Here is an 18,592-nt window from a genome sequence, read left to right on the forward strand (position 1 = left end):
AGAGGGATAAATAAATTCACGTTTACTGAGAGCCCCGGGGTGAACTGTTTTGTTTCCTTTCGACGCGGCCAACACTGTTAGAACTTTACAGGTGGACACAGAGTCTGGGTGAGCAATGGTACTGACTTGGAATCCGTGTGGCTCTGACCAGTTGCAGAGCAGTGAGGCTGGGTGAATGTTCTCAGAGAACAGGTAGCTCTTGGCTGCTCTGGAATGAGGCTGCAGCACAACCGACTGTCACCCCCAAAACCAAGCGGTTTGTTTTTTATTCGTTCTCACCTAGTTTCTGCCATAGAAAGGCAAAGTCTCGCAGCTTTTCCCAGATCCCCCATTTTTTCTCAGTCTCTTCATCTGCATAATGGGAATGCGCGGCTGGGAGCCTCTTTGCAGGAATGGCGCGCCAAGCAGGACCCAGCGGGGCCTGAGATGATCAAAGACTGGGGCACACTACGGTCCCAGCAGCACCACGGGAGCGGAGGAGGAGCGGGAGGGTGGGGACAGAAGGAACCTCAGTACTGGAGAAGGACGCGCGTCAGAGACCCCCACCACAGCCAGGATTCGGCTCCAGGCCCGCCCCTTGCTGAACGCAATGCCCCGCCCCGGGTGGCTTTCGCCTCTAAAGCGCCCGGCGAGCGCCTCCAGCCGCCGCACTTTCACTCTCCGTCCGCCGCTACACCCGCTCGGTGTCTGGCCCCTGTGTGTCCCCTGCCACCCGAGCGTCCTCCCGCCCCCGCCATGGACGCCAAAGTCGTCGCCGTACTGGCCCTAGTGCTGGCTGCGCTCTGTCTCAGCGATGGTGAGTGCGCTCTGCGGCCAAGTCCGGGTAGGGCTCTGGACTCTGGGATTCCCGCTCCGTGAAGGTCCGTAGCTTTTCTGCCTGCGCCCGCGCTGCCCTGAGCGAACCTAGTTCCCGCCGCTTGGCAAAGGGGAACCCGAGGCAGCTCACTTTGCGTGCTCACCCGCTCCGAGTGCCACGTCCTAAGCTCTAAGCATCGCACCAAGGCTTTGCTTTGCGCTGGGCAAAAAGCTGCCGCCAAACTTCCAGCGGGCTGCAGAGTTGGGTCGGACAGGATAACTGGGCAAGAGCGAGCTGGTGGCGCGTGCGGAACTGGCGCTTGAGTGAGCGGTTTTGGGGAGCGGCATGTGGAGATACTGGCCCTAGGCTCCTTCCCCCAGCTAATGCCTTTGGGCAACGAGGTCGGTTTCCAGCAGCAAAAGGGCTCCAAGTCCCGCTGCGCATGGTGGGAGAGATCAGACAGTGACTGTAGGAGAGACATCTTTGCACGGCCAGTTAAGTATTGCGAAGGACTTATCTTGGCTGTGAGGTGGGGTGCAGCAGTGTTGCGTCCACTCCAAGTGAAGTGGGTCCTCTTCCCGCACCCTCGCGGGGCTCTCTGCCAGGGCCGGCTGGCGGCCCAGAGCAGCTGTCCCGCTCGCGCCAACAGCCAGGCAGCTCCTCTGCACAGCTCGACGGTCCGTATCCACGCGGACCTGAGGCAGCGTCTGCCTACTGCCTCCATGACTCTTCCTGGGATCAAGAGAGAGAGAGGCCTAGGGGCCGTCCAGGCCATGCACTCTCGTCCTCACCCCATCCCCCAAACACACCTGCAGACTGGCGCCTTTGTCACGGGCCAGCTCAGCCCTCTGCTGCGGAATAGGAGCTGCAGCATAGTTCAATCGCCAAGGCCTTGGGCCACTGGGAATGATGGTGTCCCGTTTCACTGGGAGAGCCCCCCCGCCCTCTTTTGCCTCTGAAGAGAAAACTCGCTGCACTGTTAGAGGACACCACTGCTGCAAACCAAAATAAACTGTCGCCTCTTAGCACAAAACAAAACTTTTGTCAGTCAGACTGCTCTCCTTCCTTGGCTGCAAGGTTTTCTGCAGAGGGTTGAAGGACATTCTGAGTGCTCTTAGTGTCACAGCGGTCTGTGTGGTACCCAGCGCTAGACTGGTTTCTCACCTGACTGCGGACAGTCACTGTGGGTGTGAGTCTGGCCAGCGCACCGCTGAGCCTGGCGAGAGAAGAGGGCTAACCCGGTGAATGCTGACTATACGGGAAGTGTTCTTGAAAAACATGAGTCGTTTGTCAGAGCTGGAGAGGGCCCAGACGACAGGCAATTTTGGATTTTTTACTTTGCTAAAAATGTATCGCAGTCTACATCTTCATACCGACTGCCCTGGGTCACGGGACATTCATTCAGTTTGGGTGTTAATGATTGAGGAATCTGGTGAAGGTGGAGGTATCATAGTCCGGTATGATAATACCAGACTTTCTGGTAAATGGTGCTGCCCTCTCCCTTGGGGTGGAGGGGGCTTTGAGAATACAGAAATTCAGGGACCCAGGTCCTTGAGTCCTGAGTGCATCTGACCTGAGGGGAAGCACAGGAAGTCAAGTGCCTCATAGACAACTCCTGACCTTGGGAAGGTTAGTTTGCCTGCCCCTCAGAGTTGCCCTCTTGGCAGCCAAGTGGCCAGGTCAAGTGTTCCAGGCAGGTCCAGTTTCTCCTTGATGCATCACCAGAGTACCCCCCCCCCCCCCGCCCCCCTTTACCTCCTAGTGTCTATGTGCTCTCTGACTATGCAGTCCCAAAGCTACACTGCCTAGATATCTCTGTTAGGGCGTCTACCCTCCTCTTATTGACTGACTGGGTCAAGTAACTGGGTCCGAGAGTACCCTGGACTTCCTGAGGTGGTCCCAACTCCCAGTCCTGTTTGGAGAAGGTGGCCAGGGCTCTTGTCTCTGCATTAGAGTGGAATACTCTCTGGACACTGCTCTGGGAGCTAAGCTCACTAGGTTCCAAATCCAGGTGTCATTGAAACTGGTCAGGACTTTTGCTTTTACATGGATTCACAGTCAGAATAGTTGGAAGATTTAGTAATAGTGACAAAACAAAACAAGAAAAACAACTGGAGGAAAGGACACACGGTTGAACCAGCATCAAGTTTTCCTACTAAGAACACCTGGGAGCTCTATCACTTTAAAAACCTGTTGAAACTCTCTGCTTGACAGACAGACAGTGGGGTCCTGAGGGTAGGAATAAGAATTGCCTTTGAAGGAAATGGATAATCTCAAGGGGGTAGCAGGGGCGGAGGACTGGGGGGGCGGGCAGAAAGAGAAAAAGCCTGTGTTTTGAGCACAGAGTCGGCTCTGATTTCTGGCCTGATATCCACTGGTTAGAGGTGCCAGAAAACTTATGGGGAGGTGGGAGAGAAGCAGCCCTCAATCACCCCAGCACTGCTGTTATTGCTGCTGCTGCTGCTGCTGCTGCTGCTGTAGCCTAGCACTTGGTGCTGTGTCCCTTCAAGCTCCTTGTTGCTCTGGGGTTGGGGCTAGTCCTGCCTCACTAACAGGCTTCAGTTTGCCAGCCCCCATGCAACTCAGAAGAACCCAAGAGAAATGCAGGGAAAGAGGGAAAGCCAGAGATAGCACTCAGGGATCTTCAACCCCAGCCTGACAGGTCCCATTCTCTGAGTTCACTTTCCCAGGTGATCTGATTACAGAGCAGCACTGACTTCCCCTGCAGGGACCCGTGCAGTTGCTGGAATCAACCCTGTGTTGGTGGTTTTCTGTATCTTTTTGCCAGGTTTTCTCCTCATGGTTTTCATTGTTGGTCCTGGCAGGTAGAGGTGTCTGCTTTTTCCCTGACTGGTGACTAAATACACTGCTATTCCCAGGCCACATCATCCCTCAACTGAATGTAGCCTGTAGAAAACATAAGCCCCTCATGCACAAGACTTGACCCACTTCCACAGCTATTTCCCAAAGATACAGTAAACACCCTGAGGTCTCGTGGAACCCTAAACTGTCAAACAAAACCTTAAATCTCTGAACTTAATATTCTCAGACATACATGTGATTCTGGATGAAAATATCCACAAATTCAAATAATTTGGGTTATTAAGCAGGGCTTCTTAAAAATCTTCAGGAAAAAAAAAAAAAAAAGATAAATCCCATCCCCCCAGGGTTTGCAATTCTAGACTTAAAGGGTGAGTCTTAAAGGAGTTCCATTCAGCAGGAGCTCCTCGCTAATTTACACTAATGAGTGTCAATTATGGCATTTTGCGAATTGGTGAATTGGCAAACAAAGACTGTAATAGGATCCAGGAGACTGTCATCCCTGCACGGGCAATAAAAGCCACATTTGACTCCAGCCTTCTGGGAAGTACTAGGGAGAAGGTAAGCACTTAGCCTGCACTCTGAGGACTCCCAGGTAGGAACCCGGCTGAGATTCTTTTGTGGTTTTCAGGGCTTAAGGTGAATGTGACAGGGAAAACTGCAGGTGGGGGAGGACAGCATTCCCCTGAGCTTTGCAGTTCTGGACCAAAAGCTTGTGCCAGAGGGGGAGGGGAGGAAGCCTTCAGTCTTATTCTTCCCCTTCCCCCTTCCCTGAAATAGTCTACCAGTAGTCCTGGAGAAGTTTGCTTTGCCAAGAAAAACTGGGAATCTCAGTGTTTTTGACTGAAACTGTTATCTCCTTTAATTCCTACCTTTATCTTCAGACACTTCAAGCAGGTGTCTTTTCCTTTAATCTCCTTATTCCCCTAGGGTCCACCTCTTGCTCCCTTGAGAACAATTGTGCTGTGGAAGCTGATTCAGAGACCGCCTAGAACTCAGTGCTGCCTCATGAGATGGTTTTTGCCAGAATGCCCTGTAATGTGTAATTCATCACATTTCTCTTGATCCTGAACCTATGCCTCCCATCCAAGGAAGGAGATCCCACCATCTCCCTCCTTGGATCTTCAATAATGCCCGGCAAGGTAACAAGGTGCCTTGTTCTCCTTACCTCTTCTAGGAAAACCTGTCAGCCTGAGCTACAGATGTCCGTGCCGATTCTTCGAAAGCCATGTTGCCAGAGCCAATGTCAAGCATCTCAAAATTCTCAACACTCCGAATTGTGCCCTCCAGATTGTGTAAGTCTTAAATATCATCCTCCAGTGATTTTGCATCTAATTGCTATAGTATAGAAAATATAGATGCTGGACACTCAGACTTGAACTTGGTGTAATTTGTGACAACTACTTTTACCATGAGGACTTTGAAAATGCCATCAGATGTGAGATTTGAAAGCCAATCTTGTCCTTGGCACCCTTCTGGGCTCATAGTTGTTCTTGTTTCACCTTCCAAACTTTCTCCTTTCTAGCACAGCACAGCTGGCTGCCTCTGAACTGGAGAAACTATGGCTAACCATGATTAGCCAAAGTCCAATAAATTAGCCAGCCCTTTGCTAGTAATGGTTCTATTTCTCCTATCAGCTTCAGGACCTTGAATTAATCCTTTCTCATAGGAAAAGATCATAAGATTCAAATTCAGTTGAAGTCATCTTTTTTTTTTTTTTTTTTTTTGGCCATACTAGGGATCGAACTCAGGGCCTTGTGCTTGCAAGGAAAGCACTCTACCAGCTGAGAGCTATCTCCCCAGCCTTGAGGTCATCTTTAATCATTTGATAAAACCTCAAAATTTTCAGCTCATTTAACTGCATTCTTTTTTCTCAAGTCCAACCTGTGAGTTTTATTTGTTTGTTATTGCTGGTTCCCCACCCTGTACTTCGATATTGATGGCAGCTACCAACATTTGATTTAATTCATATGAGAAATAAGAAAAACTCAAAATCACACATCTGTAAGGCACAAAGATCTTGCCTAGTACAGATGAAAGCCACATGCCTAGGAATCCATTCCTTGGCTATCCTGCCCTCAGGTAATCCTGTGTCTACACCTGGGGAGATTAGGGCTAGGAATTCTTTAGGAACTCTTTGCTTTCTCAAAAGTCCCAGTGCTAAAAATGGGCTAAGGACACAGCAGTTAAAACAAAAGCTGCAACTTCCCCAATTTTTTCACTCGACATCAACTGTTTTAGATTTGATTTTCTTCATCTTTCTTCTTTTTCTAACCTTTGCTGTTTTGACTGTGTTTGCCATTTACAGCATGTGTTAGGGCCACAAAAGGTGGAATTTTTTTCACTACTTGTTTACCAAAAAATATATCTCCTATGCAGGGTATTTTGGAGATAGTGAATTTGCTAAGCTTTGTAGCAAAGATATACGGGTTCGTTTGCTTGTGAATGTCCCTTGTAAGTTGAAGAGATCAAATACAATTCTCAGGTCTGGGCAAACACTAAATTAATAAATGGCTGTTTCGAGGAGATTCACAGGCTAAAGGATTCTCAGTCTGATTTGCTGCAAGCCACACCCCTTCTTTGCAAACTTGTTCAATTCATGGGCAAGCTATTTGAAGACTCAGTGGCTGTCCCTTAATCACTGTACTGGAGCTTAGTTGTCCTCACAGACAGTGAGGCCAGGGGTGTTGGAGATTGTCCTTACCCAGGCCTTTATGAAGAGGGGTCCAAAGAGAAATCCAGCTCCTCTCCAGGAGTTTTCATATATGGAAGCTTTGAGTGGAACTGAGAAGTGGAAAGTTCAGTCTACTTCTAAAAAATAAATGAAGGTTAGGGGTATAACTCAATGGTAGTGCAAGGCCCTGGGTTTGATCCCCAGCGCTGATAAAAAGAAAAAAGAAAAAGACCATGAAATATTCGGTGAACTTGTAAAATATTTCTGAAACCATTTTCTAGCAAATCACCTGCACTCTTCCCTCTCAACCTGTACCGTTCCTCCCCAATCTGCACTATCCCTCCTCTCTTGGAACTCCCCTCACCCCCACAAAATATTGTAATCTGTTCCATGGGCTATCAAGATGCTCCATCAAAATAAAAATCTGCTTCTGTCACCCTCTATGCTCCTTGGAAGCTTCCATAAACTTCTAAATGAAGTCCCCACTTCTTTGCCCCTTACATCTGGCCACAAGTCCTTTAGCAGCCTGCTTCCACTCTCCAGCACATCTTCTATACAACTTTGACCCCTTCGGTGTGTTTGCTGTTGTTTTCCCCTTCTCCTTTCTTCACTTGCCAGGCTCCTACTTACCCTTCAAAGGCCAACTCAAATGTTCCCTGCTGTGAATTCTCCCTGGACTCCCCTGTAAAGAGGTTTTTCATGTTTCTCCATCTCTGCTATGGAACCTTCCATACTGCTAGTATTGTATTTTCCCCAGCACCTGTCGAGCTGCTCTCCAACCTCAACCTCTGACAGCTCTTCCCTTCAGGGAAGGTCCTAAATTGGGTGACTGAGCACACATGCAAAGTGTAGCAATGCCTTCTTCCATTCAATTATATCCTGTGGCCTCTTCTGTTTTGGCAGTGCAAGACTGAAGAGCAACAACAGACAAGTGTGCATTGATCCAAAATTAAAGTGGATTCAGGAATACCTGGAGAAAGCTTTAAACAAGTAAGCACAACAGCCAAAAGGACTTTCCACTAGACCCACTTGAGGAAGGCTAAAACCTGTGAGGGATAAAAGGGCAGAGTTGGTGGGAGGTGGGCCTGAACCCCCAGAGGAGGTGAGCCTGTGAGGCAGCATTGATCTGGGGTTAGGCCTGAAGTTTGCCAGCATATAGACATTGCATTTAAAGTGTATGATATGATATTGCAGCTTGTATTCATCCATTACAGCTTTTATAATGGGTTTGTCTAAGAAATTGTATTATCCCAACCAGTCAGTTCCCTCATGATCATCACAATCATCATCATCCTCATTATCATTTTTTAAACCAATGATTACTTCAGAATCTGTATTTGGTTTGTTTTGGAGCTCTTCCTCTCCTCCCCTGGGGTCTCTGGGCACAGTGGGGTGATGGCTTCACAGGGAGTTCAAAAGTTTTCTTCCTGCCAATGACTGAGGCTGGAGGAAGAGTGCAGAACACTCCTACAGGGGTGCTCCTCCAAAGACGCCTCCGTGTGGCTCTCACACCGCAGGTCCAGGCAGAAGCCGCTGCCTTTACCTCCTCTTTCAGGTTCAGAGATTGGACCTGGGGCCTCCACCTAGAAGCCACTATCACTGGGGACTGTGCATAGAGACGCCCTCCTGGCCATTCCTGCCCTCTTCCTGCCTCCAAAAGCATGCTGCATCTCGCTTCTGCTTCTCATTTCTGTAACCTGATCGATGCCACACTGGCAGGGAGGAGGGTGATCATTGGGCTCTCGCCCTGCCCCACTCTCCTTTCTTTGCCTCCCCACCAACTTGGACCCTCTGTGAGATCCCACTTTGGTCTCCTCCAGAATGGAGTCAACCCCCTTCTGGAGGATGTGAAATCATTCCCCCACTTTCCCACAAAAGACAAGTCTTTGCAAGATTTTAATAAATGCAATTTTAAATCTGAGTATTTGATTTAAGGAATTTGGTTTCTCTGATTGCCTCTAAAGCCTATGTAACTGTGGCAGTTCTACAATCTCTGAGGTTTATGAAATCAAATAAAAAAAATGAATAACCTTGCCACAAAACAGCCCTCCTGTTCCAATCAGAAGTGTGGGCAAGATGAAATTTCTGTGCATAAATGTGGTCCACAGATGGTCCTAGTGGTATTTGTAACTTTTTGCAAGGCATTTTTTATATATATTTTTGTGCACATTTTTTTACGTTTCTTTAGAAAACAAGTGTATTTCAGAATATATTTGTAGTTGAACAATTCATATATTTGAAGTGGAGCCATATGAATGTCAGTAGGTGACCTTTATCTATGATTATAAACTACTGGCAATTTGTAAAGAAATATATATGATATATAAATGTTATTGCAGCGTTCCAATGTTAGCCACAGTGTATTTTTTCACTTGTACTGAAATTGTATCAAATGTGACATTATATGCACTAGCAATAAAATGCCAATTGTTTTCATGGGTATAAACCTCCTACTGTATGTGGGAATTTATTTACCTGAAATAAAATTCATTAGTTGTTAGAGATGAGCTCATAAGCATTTCTGAAGATTATTTTAAAGAGCTGGCCTGCTGGGCAGGTGCTGTAGATCCCTTCTGCAGAGTCCATATGTGAATGACACTGCATGGGACTTTTTCTCAAGAGCAGATTAAAGCTGCAGCTCAAGTTTTTGTGTCTTTTTTTTTTTTTTTTTTTTTTTTTTTTTAACCCAATGAAGTAGAGTGCTAGTTTTCTGATGAATAATATTTGACTCACTAATTCCTCTTCCCCTCCCTCCTCCTCCTCCTCAGTTCTCCTAACATCCTCATGTAATCCCCAGAGACTCAACCCTAGTAATATCAAGCTATCCCATTTTCCCATGTAAAAATCCCATGACTCCAGGCCATGGTTAATATTAGGCTTTCACAAGAACAGGTGGCCTTACCCCATAAATCATTAAATACCATTCAGCTTGAATCATTTTAATGTGACAGTCATGAGCCAGTTGCTCTAATAAAATTCTGCTAACCAGCTCTCTCCCTTGCTCTCCAGAACAATCCCAGTCATTCCCAGGGGGTGTTCCCCAGCATCCAGAAAGGAGAAGGTGGGATCAGGCTGCCTTCTTACTCTCCTGAAAGGTCATCTGAATTCTGGGCCTCCAATCTCCAAAATGTTATTTGACTTGAAAAGCAGAGATTTTTTATTTTATTTTAAGAGAAAGTGAACAGACTTCAACTCTGCACTGAGAAAGAAGGAAGCCTGAGGAGAGGCAGGGAGGGGTGAGAGAGAAGACCAACTGCTTGGTCCTGGGCATCCTTCCACACCCTTTGTGGTGTGGATTCCTTGTCACCAGTGAGAGCCTCAGGGGGTTGTAAGAACCGGGCTCAGCTTCTCCTATTGGCTATTGCTATAACTATTTCAAAAGTATTATGTGGAAGCCCATTTAACCCATATGTCTGAATAGGGGAAAATGTCTAATTTATTTTAATGAATTACCTATGAATAGCACTTTGCTCAGGGGCCTCCAGGCCTGAGACTAAAGACAGAGTTAAACAGTCACATGAGCCTGTGTTAAATATTGTGCAGACTGAGACAAACTCCTGTGTATTTCAACATGATTAATGGTTCTACTAATTTTATCTAAGGGGGCGCAGAGAAGAAAAAGTGGGGAAAAAAGAAAAGATAGGAAAAAAGAAGCGACAGAAGAAGAGAAAGGCTGCTCAGAAAAGGAAAAACTAGTTATCTGCCACCTCCAGATGGACCGCAGTATACTCTGCTCTCCGCGCTTTGTAAATTCGCTCTAACCCTGCTCCAGGGCAGACCCGAGGCGCACTGGGCAGGTGCTCAGACTTTGTGGGGGAGCAGCGCTTTGCCATCCTGATGGCCACACCAGCTCCTGTATTTATGTGCTTTTTAAGGCCCTTTTTGGTCTGCTAAGTTATGAAGAAAATAGTTGTTGAGAGACTGGGGTAGGGACCCGCGGCGTGGAACCTGTGTGCTCAGGACCTCCGAGCCTGGCCCAGGTCTCCAGCATCACCCTGGCTGCTGAGCCCTCCAGCTGGAACTCCCACAGCTCCACACACTTGCAGCCTGCAGTCCTGTTGAGACCAGGGTGTGGCCACCTGGCCAGTGCCCGTAGAAGCCCGGTAGTCCAGCAGAGGTGCCCTCACCAAGAGGAGTATGTGTCTTATGCCTAGTCTTCCCCACAGCCACGCTGTCCCTGTCAAAGTTCCCAGGACGATTGATGACTGACTTGCTCTTAGCCCCAGCCAGTGCTTTCCCAAGCACCTGTTGCCTGGTGCTTCACCACTCTGTAATCAGGGAAGGGACTTCTTCAGCCCCTCCTTCCTCCCTGATCTGCGTGAGCATGAGCAGGCTTACCTCACACACGTGGGTTTCTGCAGACTGTGTGGGGTGAGCAGGAAGGAATGCTGCATTCCTGGAGAACAGATGTGAAATGCTTCTCAGGGAGCCTCGTCTTCGGGCAGTTCACTTTAAAGTCTTTAAACGGGTTTCCCACGTGGAGGACAGATGTGTTCTGGAACTGTGTGAAGGGCCTGCAGCTTTGGGGACTCCTAGCTTGTCCCCTCCACACTTTTCCTGGGAAGGTCTTTATGAAGGTGTGCCATCCAGGCTCCAGGGCACAGCTGCGTCACTCACAGGAAATATCTGCCTATAGCAAATATGGCTTAAGTACTAGAACTTTCCTCCACCCTGCTCTCCCTCCCCTGTGGATTTATATCTCAGATTTTTTTTCCAAGTTACTCTAATTTGGACTAGAAGGATGGGGACCACATGAGAGGACAAGGCCCCAATTTCAGTAGTACTTTGAAAAAGGATGCCTTGAATTCCTCAACCCTTTTCTGCACAGAAATGTGCATGCGCTCGGACGCACATGCATACACACACACACACACACACACACACACACACACACACACACACACACACACACCCTGGTCATAATTTCAATAAATTGATACAGAAAGAAGTGGTTGGAATGTGGAGCAAGCAGACTTCAGGAGAGGACAACCCAACAAGGTCCCTATGATCAGACACTCCTGGGTTCCTTGGTGAGGTGCACACTGTGTCTTTGTGTGCTGCCTTATGATTCCAGCACTAAGTAAGTAGAACAGTCCACTTTCCTCATGGCCTGAATGTCTTATCAGGGCACTAGAACAAAGACCTTGCATTTCCCACTGCCATATTTTTTATCTGGATAGCTGTCCCAGCCCATTTCCTTCTCGTCAGTTCTGAGGACATATGACTGAGCCTTTGGGTGTGCAGGATGTCCTCCTCCTCCTGCCCTCTCCATTGCTTCGGGCATCGGTCTATTGGCTGGGCTGCTCAGGACTGCCATCCTTTCTGTGGAAGCCAGCTTAGTTTTGGTGTGTAGAACTTTGGCTGGGAAATTCCTACTGTTACAAAAGCAGCCCAGAAGGCCAGACCTGTGCCCCAGACAGCAGCTCTGTGTCTGGAGAGTGGTGGTTAGCTCATCCTAGGGCATCCCTGTGGCCCTCTGGCAGTTGAGGGTCGAGCTAAGGCTGTTCCGAGGTGGCAGACAGTTTTCTGCAGTGCCCCAGGGATGCCACCTCCAACCCACCCCACTCATGGGGGAACCATGGCTGTGGGGACTAAAAATGAGCACCACATTAACAAACACAAGAAAGCACCATCGGTCTTTATGACACTCCAGGGGGCCTCTCTGTATCTTACAAGAGGCTTCTGAAGCTCTTACAAGGGGCAGGCCCCAGCCTGCTGAAGACAGAGTCATGATGGAAGAGCCGAAGAGCCTGTCCTGGATTCCATGACTGATTGAAATTAGGAATTGCCTGCGCAAATTGGCAGCCAGGTGAGAGGTGTGGGTCACTGTACACTACCCAGCACAGGTGACTCCTGGAAAGTCCCACTGCCCCTGCACCCACCCCCTGGCTACCTGAGGCCACTGGGATTGGCATGGCATTGGCAGAGAGCTCTCAAGAACGAATGTGGGTGGATGGTGAAAGCTGTGTGAAGTGCCTCTTTTCAGGAGACTCAGACCTGGGGATGCCTAGTGGCGCAGAGCACCTGTCATTGCTGCAATGGATGTGTGACTTCAGCGTAAGTCCTGTTGCTCTCGGGCAGGGAGGCCACACAGCACTGATGTCTCTGAGGCTAATGCAGTATGACCTGTCTGTCATGTACTCTCGTGCCATGCCTCCCTGTGCCATTGTGCATCTGCCACACCCTGTGCTTGCTGCAACCATCTGTCTCTGCTTCCTGCCTTACGTCTGATTCCTCTGCTTCAACCCTGGCCTTGTCTTCCCCTGCACCCCTGCTGTCTCAGGCCTCTGACGGAAGACACTTGGCCATGATTTGGAAGTAAGAAGTAAGGGCCCCATGGCTTCTGCCAGGCAACCGCCTGCTGGAGTAGGGCTGAGTCCCAGGCATGCTGGGGGAACCGTCCTTAATGGTGTCTCCTCTGTTCTTGTTAACAGGAGGTTCAAGATGTGAGAGGTGGGTCAGACGCCTGAGGAAACCTTACAGAAGGAGCCCAGGTCTGAAGTCAGTGTTAGGGAAGGGCCTACAGCCACTTCTCCTGCTCCTGGGCAGGGCTGAATGCATTTCCAAGGGCCTTGTTTTGCACAGTTTGCTTTACTTTCACCATTTGATTATGTAGCAAAAGTACATGGTGTTTATTTTTCATTTAGTTTGATTATCCAATGTCATTGGTGACTGATAGGAACTTAGGCTAAGGCTTTTATGTTATTTGCCTTATTATAGTATCTTTCCCAAGGAGCCCCTCTCTTCTGATCTGGGGTTCCTGACTTTTTTATCTTTCTAAGCTGAGACAGGAGGCTCACTCCCTTTCCAAATGGGAGCCGGGGTCTGCTTCCTCCCTGAGGATGGCAGGGCTTCCCTGGGCTGAGGCAGGAACGTGAGGCCAGGGCAGAATGAGACCCACTCCTCATCCCGTGCTCTCCTCCACACCCCATCACGTTCTTCTCATCATTCTCTCTCTCATCCATCATCATGTGTCTCCAAGACTGTCTCCATGATCCTGAAAAAGGACTCTCTCAAGATGAAAGCTTTCACTGAAACTGGGCACCAAGAAGGAAAGCAAAATACCTGGTGTTCCCTGAAAACACTGTGCTCATCTATGTCTTGTTTGGAATATTGTCCGTTGTCCAATCCTATGTTTTGTTCAAAGCCAATGTCCTCATCCGTGACCAACATCTTGGTGCATGCACTGTCCCTTACTCCTGTGCAAAGGCTGAGTGTCAGGAGCCACCCCCTCAGAACCTGTGAACAGTTCCTGATTAGGCCTGTGATCAAGGTGAGCAGCCTGGTTTCCCCACTGGTCACAAAACCAGGTGGATCATCAGACAGAACCCATGGGAATGTTGTTTGCAGCAGCACTGATCTCTGAGGACTGCTAACCCTTAATGTCTCTATAGTTGTTGATATCTTAAAACTGCAGAATTTTGTCCCTGGGGTGCCAACCTCAGCATTGTTCTGAGAATAACAAGGAAAATAAATTCTCAATTTCTATTATTATTTTCAAAATGCAAATCATAAAATAATCCTAGATATGAAAATCCCTTCCCAATTAAAATCTAATCATCTTCTTCATCATTTGGCATGTCTTCACCATTTGGACATCATATCTTACTTTACCCTGGACTTCTCTCCTGGCACATGTTAATATGTGCTTCCAGGAGGTACAGCAGGGCATTCTTCTAAGAAAGTAGGATAAAATACCTGACATTTGGGATTTTCCCTTTAAAAGCCGACCGTAGATTTACATTAAACTTCTTTCAAATGTAAGCACTTGAGGTTTTTCGTATGTTTTGTTTTTCATTCAGTCTCACTGATACTTTTCTCATTTGGTTGAAGACTCCAGTGAGCCACTTTAATGAAGAAGATGGAAAAAGCAAGGAAAGTTATCATTTGACAGGACACTGTATGTAACATGGAAAAAGGAAGTTAAAAAGAAACTTCACTTGTGGGTGTTGTGAGAGTTCATAATCTTTAATTAGTAACGTATGTATGTCAGGCATTTCCATAAATATTCCTTTAAATTAGCTCTTCATAGAAGAAATAAATCCATCCATCAAAAAATTCTCCCAATTCAAACAAAAATTAAAATTCTCAAACCAGTTATGTTATACTGGAAAAAAGTGAAGTGTAGGAGATCTTCATTAATTATAAAAATACAGAACTAATTTCAAAATCCTCTTTTGCAATTAGTCCATCACTACAAGGCTTCTGAATTATACATGAAATAATTGAATATCCAGTGGGACATTAATTTGCCAGATAATTCAAGATATGCCTCATGGAAAATTTGGAAGCATCTTCCCTCTGGTATCCAGGAACTAGGACCATTAAATCTCCTGCTTCAAAAGAAACAAGCTTGACCCTAAATCTCAACTATACTTAAGTAAGGAGTCATTTGTCTCTTCTACATAGAGGGAGAAATGGGTAAGAGTAGAAACTCCAGGGAGATAACAGTTCTGTACTAACAATGGGCTCCTAAATGGAGACTGCCTGACTGAAGGAAATATGCATTTAAATACCCAATTTGCAAAGGAAACTTCTCTCCCCATCCTAATCCCACTTTTGCTTTCAAAATACAAATCAAATGCATCACTGAGTTGTTGACTAGGAACACCAGCTGTCCCTCCTAGTCCTGGTGCTGCCTATACCCTGACATTCCCTTGGGCTCCATGCAGCCTCCTGGATTGTCCTTCACCCCTGACACTAGCCTTTGCATTAGGACTGGGAAGCCGGGCTGGGGGCTCACAGATGTGCTGTGTGTTGGAATCCAAATTTGTGCCATGTGTTGTTTGCACTGTTGTTTGTCGCCCTCTGGCCAAGGCACTGAGACACTAGCGAGGAGATACAGGAGGGCCCTCTGCTTGTCTACCTGTTCACCAGAGATCACCTCCTAAGAGAGTTGGTTCAGCTTCGAGCAGAGGGTCTGCATTGCAAAAGGTTTGCAGTCTTCCCAGTCTTCCCTGGGGGATATCTGGAGACCTAAAGCTCTCCATTGTATCCTATTGATCCTTCCATGGTGTGATTTTCTCTCTGGAATTATCACCGGGGTCTCCCCAGCTGAGAGTTGATCATCTTCCCCATATTAGTGCACCATTTTCCAGCTGGATGAAAATTTGGGGGGTCCTAATCCCTCTGCCCAGATCTCCTGATCCACTCTGAGGGACCCCCATTCCTGGAAATGCTGCCTAGAAATCTCTAAATCCCTTAAGCAGACCACTGACAAAACCAACCTCGCCAGGCTCTCAGTCTTTGAGCAGTGATGGGTTCAGTGTTAAATGTGATAAATACTGTATTTTATATTGTTTAAATTGCATCTCCCAGATAATGTGAAATTGGTCCTGGAGAAGGCAGCTTCCTGTATGCAGTGTGTGCTTTTTTTTTTTTTTTTTTTAAATAAGTAACAACTCTTTGAGAAACAACAATTTCTACTTTGAAGTCATATCAATGGAAAAGATGTATCTGCACTTATAATTTTCCTAATAAAGATCTGTATTCAAATGTAGCCACCAAGAATTTGAAATGAGCATTACTGCATAAAATTTTTCAGTCTTGGTTTCTCTTCCTCAAACCCAATCCCTAACTGCACTGGTTAGTGGGAACAGGCCATTCATGTAATCACAAGCAAGAATTCTGGGGTCACAATTGCCACTCCTGACCCTTAGCAGAGTAGAGGTACTTCCTTTTCTCTGGGTTTTGCTGGGATCAGTTCTTAAAGGCAAGCTCCAGAAGGGGGATTTTGAGCAAGGGTCCCAAGTATTTTCCCAACAGTTGTCAGGAAGAAAACCTCTGCTCTGCCCTTGTCAGTCTTGGCAGAAGGTAACAGAGGTCCGCATCCCTAAAGTTGTTGCTGGGACTCTGCCATTTCCTGTCCTGAACAGGAAATGTCAGATCAGCCCTGTCCTGGACCCTGGGAACCATGGTGTGAATTCAATAGACAGGGCCCTTGTCCTCTTGAAGTTTGTTCCTTAACACTTTCTATCACATTCTCTACAATCTGCAGTCAACTGCAATTGCAAAGGAGAGGACAGAAAAAAGCCCTAAATGTTTAAGTCCAGATTGTTTTTGGCCTAGACACGACTATGTCACTCCTATGCTCAGAACCTCTCCATTATTTATAAGGTGGACGCCACATAGATGCTAAATTATGTTACCAGAGACCTAGGCCACAGACCTGACTCTGGGGGTCCCAACAGACCAGATTCTGCAACCCACTGCCTCAAGAATCCAGTAAGAGATACAGTGGTGATGAAGTCAGAAAGGAATTCATTCACTGTGGACACACTGGGAAGAAAGAGGGGACTAACATTCTAAACTCTGTCTTCAGGGTACTGGCAACAGCTTTAGGATTGTATAGGGTAAGGACAAAAGCAGGGTGGAAGGAGGGGCAAGAAGTATGCATAGTCAAACAGTCTTGGCCAAACAGTAGTCTGGTTGATCATTATCTCAGGTCTAGTTATGCAAGGTCCTGCTGGCATCTGGAGAATCATTATTGCTTGTGGGGCCAATTCAGTTCCCATCATGAGATGATTGCTCCTGCCTATGTGAGCAACCTGGTTTCCATCATAAGGTATAGGCCTGCAGGGTTTGCTGTTCTTAGAATTTGAGATAGGCTGGGAAGAACTCATTTGCTGGCAAAAGGAGCAAAATGGAGTGAGTTAGGACAGAAACTGTCCTCTTTCAGTTGCACGTGCACTGGAGAAAGGAAGGGTTAGAGGCAGCCCCGGGAGAGATGGCATGGGGTCACAACAACCTGCAAGGGTATGAAGATGAGTAGAGAAGAACTTGAATCCTGTTCTCTCTGCCTGCCCTCTGATTTGAGACACATCACTTGGTGTGTGTCTCAGTCTCCCTAGCTACTACATGGAAGCTTAGTGCCACCAAGAACTGAGATTATTAGACCAAGCAGCTAGCATTCGAGGGATAGGAAAACTCACCCTCTACCACAAACAGTGCCCTCTCTCCACCTCTGATGCCCTGAGATCCACATTCTCCCTAGTCCACAAACACATTGCAAAGGAGAGACTGGCACAAAAGCCCCAAATGTCTGTGTCCAGATTGTTTTCAATCCAGAAATGATCACGTCATTCCTATGCTCAGAACCTCAGAACCTCCCCATTACATACAGAGTGGATGCCACTTATAGGGTGGATGCCACAGAGCTGAAATAGAAATCACATCCACCTACCAACTCAGCCCCTCAATAAAGCCCAGATACCAAGTAGAGCTAGAAGTGACATACAAGTTGAGCCTGACTTCCTGATTAATGGGGAGAAGCTTCTTGGTTATAGCCCCTGCAGGGTCCTTGGTGCCTGTGAAGTCATGTTTCTAGCACACCGTGCCACCTCTGCAGCACAAGAATTGACAACAAATTGGTCCTTCAGAATGATGTGGTGTCAAAAAATAAACAAACAAATAAAACTGCCCATACCTGCAACCCTCATTTATTCAATCAGCAACTGTTCTGATACCAGTCCTGCCACTAGGTGTTATGGGTACTATAGTGAGCAGACCTTTTTTTTTTTTTTTCCTCTGTTCCTCTGGGGTCTTGGGGAATGCAGGGAGGTGGGCATTTTCATAAAAGAATAGAGCATCTGAACATCAGGAAATCTTAGAACAGAAATGCCCCTAATTTAAGCATCATTGAAGGCTCCATTTAAAAAGTATAAGTGAAGCTGAGACTCAAGAGGGTGAGACTCTGAGGGGTGGTCTACTGAGCCCATGAGGACTGCCACTGAGAGCCGATGCGGTATCCTCGTGTGAGTTAGAAAAGGGGGCTTGCCTTCCCGGGATCATACAGCTCACACAAGGAGCGGGGCATGGTGGGCAGAGACCAGGGTTTCTCCTTGCTCCCCTCACTACACCTTTATGTGAGGCACAAACTGAACAAAAGCAGCTAAGATGAGCTGGACCTCCCACACTGATAGGGTCCTGAAGGCCAGGAAGTACCATGAGAGAGTCTCTTTGTCACAACTGATTGGACTGTGTGGATACCCAAAGTGCCTTGTGGGCCAATTGGATTTTCTGTCCTAAGAGTACAGAGCCATGATTTAGTGAGCCTTAAGTTCTGCTTCTGTTTCTCTTTGCCCACAACTAAGGACTTGGCACTCAGGACTGTGGACAGCAGGAAGACCCAAGAGTGGAGGGAAACACAACTTGATGAAACAGACTTCTAGAGAGACACGGACAAGAGACCAGGGAGTCCAAGAGGAAGGACAAAAGTGGCTGTACATGGAGAGGCTGGAGAGGCATGGATCCCTCAAGAGGTCCTCCCTAACCCTGCCCTGGGTTTATGTATTCCAAACAAA

General features: G+C 47.2%; 1 protein-coding gene and 1 long non-coding RNA gene across 2 annotated transcripts in view; one reads left to right on the forward strand and one right to left on the reverse strand.

Annotated features, from left to right (window-relative positions):
• Window positions 1-18,592, reverse strand: part of LOC306659826 — a 784,421-nt gene that overhangs the window by 619,084 nt on the left and 146,745 nt on the right. The window lies entirely within an intron of this gene.
• CXCL12 (C-X-C motif chemokine ligand 12) lies at window positions 572-12,718 on the forward strand. Its single transcript, XM_079137609.1, has 4 exons — window positions 572-796; window positions 4,794-4,911; window positions 7,194-7,280; window positions 9,893-12,718. The coding sequence occupies exons 1-4, from the start codon at window positions 736-738 to the stop codon at window positions 9,984-9,986; spliced, it is 360 nt and encodes a 119-aa protein (XP_078993735.1). The 5' UTR covers window positions 572-735; the 3' UTR covers window positions 9,987-12,718.

Source organism: Sciurus vulgaris (assembly GCF_902686455.1).
Source record: "Sciurus vulgaris genome assembly, chromosome: 4".
Lineage (NCBI taxonomy): Eukaryota > Metazoa > Chordata > Mammalia > Rodentia > Sciuridae > Sciurus > Sciurus vulgaris.